The sequence below is a fragment of the Cyprinodon variegatus genome, unplaced genomic scaffold (genome assembly GCF_000732505.1).
Source record: "Cyprinodon variegatus isolate N-32 unplaced genomic scaffold, C_variegatus-1.0 Scaffold2624, whole genome shotgun sequence".
Classification (NCBI taxonomy): domain Eukaryota; kingdom Metazoa; phylum Chordata; class Actinopteri; order Cyprinodontiformes; family Cyprinodontidae; genus Cyprinodon; species Cyprinodon variegatus.
The window spans coordinates 1-8,197 of NW_015153077.1; the positions used below are offsets into that span (position 1 = coordinate 1).

Sequence of the window (8,197 nt, forward strand, 5' to 3'; positions counted from 1 at the left end):
GTTTCACACATTTATTCAGACAAACACCAGCTTTGATGTTTGCTGTTGAGAATTTAGGGGGAAAAAAATCAAAACAAAGTAGAGCACAAATGTGAAAAAAAAAAAAAAAAAAAAAAAATGGTTTTAATGTATTTTAACGATCAAATTCTAAGTGTTCACCCTCGTAATCACTTTGATGGCTCTAAATAAAATTTTATGCCCAGACCCTTAAAACGTGGAATTGTTCATGAAAGGGCAGCAAAAAGAAGCGTGTTTGCTGTGCCTCCTACATGGTTTAAACCAAACTGCAAACATCTGGAAGGAGGAGGAGCTCAGTTTCAGATTAGTGGAGAATCAACACATTGATGACGGGACGGGATAAATGATCTGCCATCGATGCAAAATAAAAACACAGATCCATATCATCATTTTTAAGATAAGCCTTTGTTTTTCATACAAGGCTAAAGTAAACAGGTGATCCGTTATTTCTTTAAATCAGGAAAATGTAAAATCCTTAAAAGGGTTTTTTCACTGAGGTTTTTCATCTAATGGGAAAGAAGTCTTACAGCCACCAAAAAAAGGATGCTAATCTTTGAAAGCAATGCTCATAGACACTCAGCAGAAAGAACTTTAAGTGAGAATTGTTTGTCGATTTTTAATCAAAAAGTATATACTGTACATCCTTCCATACAGTGATCAGCGCTCTTAATGTGGTGATGAACTCTTAAGTCTGAGTTTGCAAGGCCTCTTTACCATCACCCCAATTTTGAGCTTCCTTCACATATTCAGGTTTAAGTCAGGTGTCGCACTGGCTTTCCAGAATGTTACCTTTCTTACAGTCAGAAGGAATATGCCATTAAACAATTACTTTTAATCCCATATCCACCAGGGTTTTGCACTACTTTAGGATTTGATTTTATAAAGGTTACAAAATCTGGATTTGCAATGTACTGACTAAGGGGGAACAATGTGTGGAAAAAAACTGGGGGGGGGAAACAAGCTTGTTTTGTGAAATATTTTCTTCCAGTCCGAGTTAAAACAGTTTTATTCTCAAAATTCCAAACTTTTCCAGATTTATCTTTTATTTTTTTCTAAACCAGAGTTTTCACGGCATTCTGGACATGACTGACTTCAAATCTGGTATTACTGACAAATCATAGCAAACAAATGAGATAATATTTTGGTTTCTAAGAATAAAAAACTGAACAACACTAGTCTGCTTAATGAGCTGCCAAGATGGCGGCAAGGTGCCGGCAGGAAGTGATTTCTTTATGCCTTAGCCTCTGCAGAATTCACCCAGGAATGACAGGATTTTTTTTGGGAGGAATAGAAACAATCAGGACTTCTCTAAATGATTAGGGTGTTTATCATTTTTAAAACGAACCCAAATAAAACAAGCGCAGTTTCAGTTTCTCAACCTTAAAGTCCAAAAAGTAGAAAATGTCCTTTTATTTTGTATCTTATTAGAGCATAAATTAAGATGTTAAAGTACTTTTTGTTGGTGTATCAGCTAAAATCCTAATAAAGTATGAGCCTATAATCTTTATTTTGGTTTTTAGTTATTTAATTCTGTAAACACAAAAATGCCATTTCTTACTGTATTATTGTTCACTGCTGTTTTTTGCAGTAAATACATACATCATACGTGTGTTTTGTACGTTTGCTAAAACTATATTAAAAGTAACAAAAAGAAAAGACTTTATGTTACAAATAGTGACAAAAAGCATTAACAGTTGGCTTCTCTCTCCACTGGGAATGTGAGAAACTTTCCTGTCTCAGTCACGTTCTCAGAGGGTCAAAGGTTAAAATGGAAACAATTTAAAAGGCTCTCAGCAAACATGTTCCCTTCAACTGGAGAACAAAGGAAACCCAATTCCAAAAACAACAATGTGATGGTGAGGTCTGTCGACCCCTGTGCCATCATGCTGCTACGTAATCGTTTGTTGCATTAGAGAAGACCTGAGAAGTCCTGGGAAAGACTGACATCATCCTAATGACAACCGCATGTGTTTGGTCCACCTTCTCCACAAAGGAAAGCAAACCGATTTGGACAACGTCAAACACTCTCGGGTGGAATGGCATTCCCTCTTTTAGAGCAGTTTGGACACTGGTCATTCTTGGATTACTGCCCTCTTACATTTGTACCTTACTCACACAGAAAAGCATGGCTTCTTATGCCCTGAGATCCAACGATCAGCTGTTGCTCACTGTTCCTTTGGCCCACACAGAACTAGGGAAGAAAGCCTTTAGCTACGCAGCTTGTGCGTGGAATTTCTTTTACAAATAAACTGGAAATTGACTGAGTTTTTATCTTTAAATGCTTTTAAGTTGAAAGTGAAAGAATTTGAAGCAGCCTCAATGATCTGTAATTGTTTTAATTGTTTTTTTTTTTTTTATGTACCTGTCATTTATTTTAATGTATCTATGTTTCTTAGGTAACTTTGCTGCCTCTTGGCCAGGACTCCCTTGAAAAAGAGGTTTTTAATCTCAATGGGTTTTTTTTTTCCTGGTTAAAAAAAAAAAAAAACAGACAAATCTGAAGGCTGCACCAAAATAAACAAAAACCTTTTTCTTCAGCGCTGAAAGTAAAGAAAACCTGCAACATTTATTCGTTCAGAATAGGGGTAACATGCAGATAAATGATGGAACTATATTTTGTCTAAATTAGCAGGACAGGCAGGTCTTCATGCTCTCACCTGGAACATCATCGTCTTCCTCTTCTACTGTTGCAATCGGCGCTTTTCCATCTGCAGCTGCAAAGAAAACAAAAAATAATGTATAAAAAAAAAACCAAAACAAAAAAGATCCAAGGTAGCTCATTGGCACAAGACTGAGGAGAAAACCTGTGTACGGTTACACACCCTGTTTGGGGAGGGCCTCGGCGAGTCTCCTCAGGCTCGTCAGGCTGTCGGCTCCCAGCTGGTTGAGGATGCCGGGCAGCATCTCTGTCAGCTGCTTGGTCTCAGCGTGGCCGGTGATGGTGAAGGTGTTGGCGGCCAGAGAGGCCTGCACTTTGGGGTTGTTGAAGTGGATGACTGTTCCTTGGTTTGTGAACATGTTCACCTGGAATGACACTTGGAAATTTTAGACGACAAGTGTGCGGGAGATAACAGATTCATCTGGAGTTACGGCGCAGCCGTGCCAACCTCTTCGATGCCGGAGATGTTGTTGACCCCGAGCTTCTTTAAGGAAAACTGGAGCTTCTTGTCGTCGGCGGTCGCCGTTCTGTGCACGACCTTCTTCTTTCTGCGAGCGCTTCCCTTTGGAGACAGACATGCAAACCTGAACACCTTGCAATAAAAGAAACCAGTTGCAACGGACTTCGAATTAAACCTTTGCATGTGTTAGCGTTACCTTTCCGCCGATGCGGACTTGCGCTTGTAGTTTAGCGAGTTTTTCTTGATTCATAATTGCTTCTTTCATCTGCCAAAAAAAATAAAATAAAATAGATACAACATTATATGATGTTAGTACATGACCAAAGATTTAAAAACGTAGGAGCACAAGCCCACATGATGCTAGACCACAACCACACCATGCACCTATGAAGGCCTGACTGTTTAGTTCCAAATTAAACACAACTTTCCCTGGGTTAGAATAGAAAGATTGATGCTTAAAGGGTTTAATCTCTAACAAACTTTAATGAACCTCCCACTTGTTGCAACAAGAACTATGAATCAAAATGTAGCAAAGAGGAAAGGTTGCAGCCAGAAACACCATAGGCCATGGAGGCAGCTTTGAAACTCTGTTCCAAACTCCTTCCTAAAATCTGTACGTCTCTAATCCTTTATCAGATTTTGCTTTCATCTACTCATTTAACCTTAAAGAACCTTAAAAGAAAAAGCAAGAGTTTTAGGGTTCAGAGTCATAACTTAACGTTTGCAAATGTGCCATTCTGTTATAGCACAAGCTCAGGGACGAACAGACAAAGTAATAGGTATGATAATCCCGTTTACTTATTTCTCACCAAGAATATTAAGAGCTCTTTTAGCACAAATCAAATCCCGCTTTCACACTTTTGGCCTGTTGTCTTGGAACAAAGTTTCAGAATTGGTTTGCTCCATGCTCTTCATTGATAAACCTAACAGCTGAGTGATCTAAGAACATACTTAATAAATGCTGCAACTCACAAAAACAACAGGAAGTTAAGCTCTAGCAGTCACTACTCCACTAAAAGCAATTAATACTTATGTTTTAGCCCTTTTATTGATTTTAGCAAAAACACAGAACTAAGCATTGAGATTAGAGGTACGACTAATCGTTATTTTGCAAATTGATTTATTTGTTGATACTTTTTTTAAATTTACTGAATAATAAATTGGTAGCAGAAAGCTCCTTGAAGATTTTTATACACAACTTAAACAAGAGAAAGATATAACTTAACTTCATGGGCTGCTGATAGAGCATATTCACAGACAAAAAAAAAAAAGAGTTTTTCAATCTCAAATGCAAAATGTTAATATATACATTTTTACAGCCTTGTCATAATTACTTCTCTTAAGAGCTGTTATCCTTTCTCAATATCCAGCTTAAATGAGCTTATTATTCTAAAAGTAGCAGTGCAAAAAAGATTGTTTAATATTTTGTGTAAAAATCTGTTTTACTTCAAAGCTGCGGAGAAGTTAGATCATACTAGATGCTTTGATTTACATTGTCATCTAGAGAAAAGCACATTTAACTTAGAAGAAATACCAGTTTTAAATGAAATGGGGTATTAATTTTCATCAATCCTCAAGCCGATTACCACAACAGGACAATGTGATGGTTTTCTTTATTACAATAATTATAAAATGAAGGATTAACCTAGTTGTTCCTCAATACAACCTTCCTCCACCAGTGTCCAAAGTGCTGTAATTGGGCTTTGTGATCCCAATAAGATCCATTTCTGGTGTGGACATGGAGGGTAGAGTCCAACCAACAACCTAAATGAGATATCAGATCCAAGCAGTCTTTAAAAGCTGCAGGAATAAATACACATATTACTGCAGGGGTATTTCTTTAAAAAGAATTATCACATTCCATCAGAATGAAAAATTTAATTTGATTTTGCTGGTAGTCAATGAAAGACTTGAGCTTATTGGTCAGATCAAAAGCTCAACAGATTTGATAGCTTCATTAATTCTTTTTACAATGTGAGGATAAGTCTATATCTGTTAAAATATTGCAGCTTCCCTATACTTACAGTACATTTCCCTACACTTAGACACCTGGAAAAGCAACCATGCTGCTGACATTGCTGCTCTGCTTTAGCTTGAAAGCCTATAATCCTGTCCTGCATCACACTATGTTGGTCACATGTCCAAACAAAAACCACATGACCGCCCCCTACACACACACACTCTCTCTAAGACAGATACACAAATGGAAACAGCATGGAAATAAACAATTGAGGGCACTTTTTTTTAAACATATGGCAACATGAACAAAACTTTCTTAAAAGAACTAATACCAGATATAAAGCAAAGTGTTTTCCTTTAGGTCAATACAACTAGTGAGGGCTCCAATTTGATTTTTTTCTCCCCAAAGGAAACAAGATTGCATCTTAAACATCCACACAAAACTAAAATCCAAGTTAAAGCTGCAAAAATGAGCATTTTATAGTGAATTTCAGAAACCCACTAAATTATGTAGCAACAGAAAATAAATAATGCTGCAATAAAATTACTACAGGAGACATAGGTAAAGGTGCAAAAAGAATGTCCTATTTTCTTGTTTAGATGATGCTGTAAACAAAGTGATGCCAAAACCGAGGTAGGATCAAAAGTTTTTAATCTTTCATAATCTATCAAGCCATAGGTTGAGCACTATATATGCTAAAGTTCACAGGGTTAAATTTTAGATTGACTGCCTCCGATGATTTCAATAAAAAAGCTGGACCTGACCACTGAAAATAACAATTATTTGTAAACCATTTCATTTGACTTCTAGCCAACCGAATAAAACTTGATAAAAATAAACACATGGAAACTAAAGTTGCATCTAGTTTGTTTATGCCAGTTCAAATAAACATAGATCCCCTTCTTAGGCTATTTTAGGTCTGACCCACCAAATCTAAAATCGATAGTGTTTAATAATGATAATAACTAGCACCGATGCAATTTTTGGCCCCAATATCTGGCTGTGCATTATTGGCCGATACCATCTATTTGGAATCAATGTGTGTGTGTGTGTGTGTGTGTGTGTGTGTATACATGAAGAACTGCATACTACTTGGATGTAAAATAATTGCCATCATGGCTTTTTCAAGCTGCTGCCTACCTTTGTGAAGCAGGAAAAAGACTAATGCTACGTTCAGACCGCAAGCAGCAAAGGCAGCAGGAGCAGCTAGTTTACATGCAAAGTCAACGGTTGATGTGCATCAAGGTGCAGCAAAAGGTCCCGCAGCGCGTTTTACGAAGCAAGTGCAGCGCCTCTGAGCAGCTGAAGCAGCACGTCATGAGCATTTGAGCATCTAACGCGAGCAACACGCTGCAAAGCAGCAGCTGCTGAATTTGGAAAAATTTAACTTTCGCTGTCCAGCGCTCCACATCGCCCAATCAGAGAAGCTGATCTGGGAGCTGGCAGGGCAACAGATATCACTGATGATACAGAGTGCTATGATCATTCCTGTGAAACAGTTTAACACCTAAATTAACTTAAAAATGCTGAAATCTGCCGGGAAAACATGTTCACTTTTATTATCCTGGTGTCTGCAGTTTGGATTACATACACACAAACCGGCGTCCAGCGGCCGCGACAAACCAAGAAGAGACGACCGGGCAAGATGGTGCTGTTGAATGGGATTCCTAGTGACAGCGCACTGCACCGCCGCTATGTGGGGGTCTGAGCAACTCTGACAGCAAAATAATAGTAGAATGCAGGATCATAATCTTGATGAACTGACTGCACAGATGAAGTTTTCTTGTGGAATAAAAAACACTTTAAAACTACTTTATTCCCACTGATCACAATATATATGGCTGCCATCTTTACAGGCAGAGAAAGGATGGGGTAGCTCTGCCCAACGTGCATCAGACCCACTTTTCGACCTGCTCCAGCTGTGTGTCAGAACTAAAATTGCATAAAAAATGAAGCCGCACCCGTGTTTTTGCCGCTCTTTCTGCTTAAGGTGTGAACATAGCATAATACAAAGTGAATACAGCAGAACTTTTTATTGCCCATCTGGAATGAGTGCCAATATTTGAATAAACTTTGGCTCTCAAAATGGTATCGGTGCCCTATTTGTCGGTACTCGCCGATACCACAATTTTAGTGCTGGATCGGGCCCTGGCCGATACTGGTATCGGTGCAACACTAATAAATGACTTATATTAACTTAGTAATTCATATATTATTGTACAAGAGCAGCATTTCAACCTATAGAAAGTCAGATGCCTGAAGCGCAGTGATTGGATAAAGTAATAATGCAAACACCTCACACATAATAAACACACATGCGCAGGGGAGCAGCAGCATTAGTGTGGGTGTGGTAAACCGTAAGCGCTCAAGATAAACTTCAAATCGCCAAGAATAGCACGTTCAGTTAGAAAAGAGTTATCAGTAGCAAGATGCAAAACGAAAAAATGCTAACAATACCGCCCAATTAGCATGTTAACAAGCACTAAACTGAACTGTAACCAGAGGCACTGTGAATGAGCGAAGCTAGGCAAGGAACAAATAACAAAAACTGGTTTTGTCCAACCATATAAGCAGTTAACACCCCTGTGAGTTCATATTGACTAAGCTGTATTCAGCTTAAATGAAGTTTGACGGCATTTAGGACAGAAACCAAGAGGCTAACGTCTGACTAGCTTCGCCGCTAGCAGCACGGCCTGTCACACCGCCACACAGATCCGTGAGTAAAGTTAGCTTCACGCGGCGGCGGATTTCAGCCATCCGACCGGGAAAGGCTTTCCTTTACCTTTTGCCGTAAGTTCAGAAGATAACAGTGGAGAGAAGAAGGTATTTAAAGCCCCTCACTGACCTGTAAACTAACAGCCAACACATGCGGGGAGCAAGATGGAAGCGAGAGAGAGAGGAGGGAGGATGTGACGTCGAACAAAGAAGGGAAGCGCGCAAGGGTCTTTGCTGCCCTGAGTTTTATCCTGCAGGCTGCACCTTCTTAGTTAAATAATTCAACTGGGTCGGTAGGGTTATAAATTTCAATTCAGTTTATTTATATAGCGCCAATTTACAACACATGTCATCTCAAGGCACTCTACAGTTCAGCAGATCATAC

General features: G+C 38.8%; 1 protein-coding gene across 2 annotated transcripts; it reads right to left on the bottom strand.

Annotated features, from left to right (window-relative positions):
* Positions 1 to 2,581: 2,581 nt before the first annotated feature.
* Positions 2,582 to 8,027, bottom strand: LOC107080991 (transcription factor BTF3-like). 2 transcript variants are annotated; one of them, XM_015369199.1, is made up of 5 exons: positions 7,943 to 8,027; positions 3,334 to 3,402; positions 3,126 to 3,239; positions 2,841 to 3,042; positions 2,582 to 2,732 (listed from the first exon to the last, which is right to left on the bottom strand). In XM_015369199.1, the coding sequence occupies exons 2-5, from the start codon at positions 3,400 to 3,402 to the stop codon at positions 2,644 to 2,646; spliced, it is 474 nt and encodes a 157-aa protein (XP_015224685.1). In that variant the 5' UTR covers positions 7,943 to 8,027; the 3' UTR covers positions 2,582 to 2,643. The 2 variants fall into 2 exon arrangements, with proteins under 2 accessions (XP_015224685.1, XP_015224686.1); XM_015369200.1 differs by having other exon boundaries at positions 7,880 to 8,010.
* Between the last annotated feature and the right edge of the window lie 170 nt (positions 8,028 to 8,197).

Bases quoted from the DNA above. Each gene is read 5' to 3' on its own strand.
- LOC107080991 (XM_015369199.1), bottom strand. From the start codon at position 3,402: ATGAAAGAAGCAATTATGAATCAAGAAAAACTCGCTAAACTACAAGCG. The intron at 3,240-3,333 runs GTAACGCTAACA...CTGTCTCCAAAG, and splicing joins AAGTCCGCATCGGCGGAAAG to GGAAGCGCTCGCAGAAAGAA. The intron at 2,733-2,840 runs GTGTGTAACCGT...TTTTCTTTGCAG, and splicing joins CGAGGCCCTCCCCAAACAGG to CTGCAGATGGAAAAGCGCCG.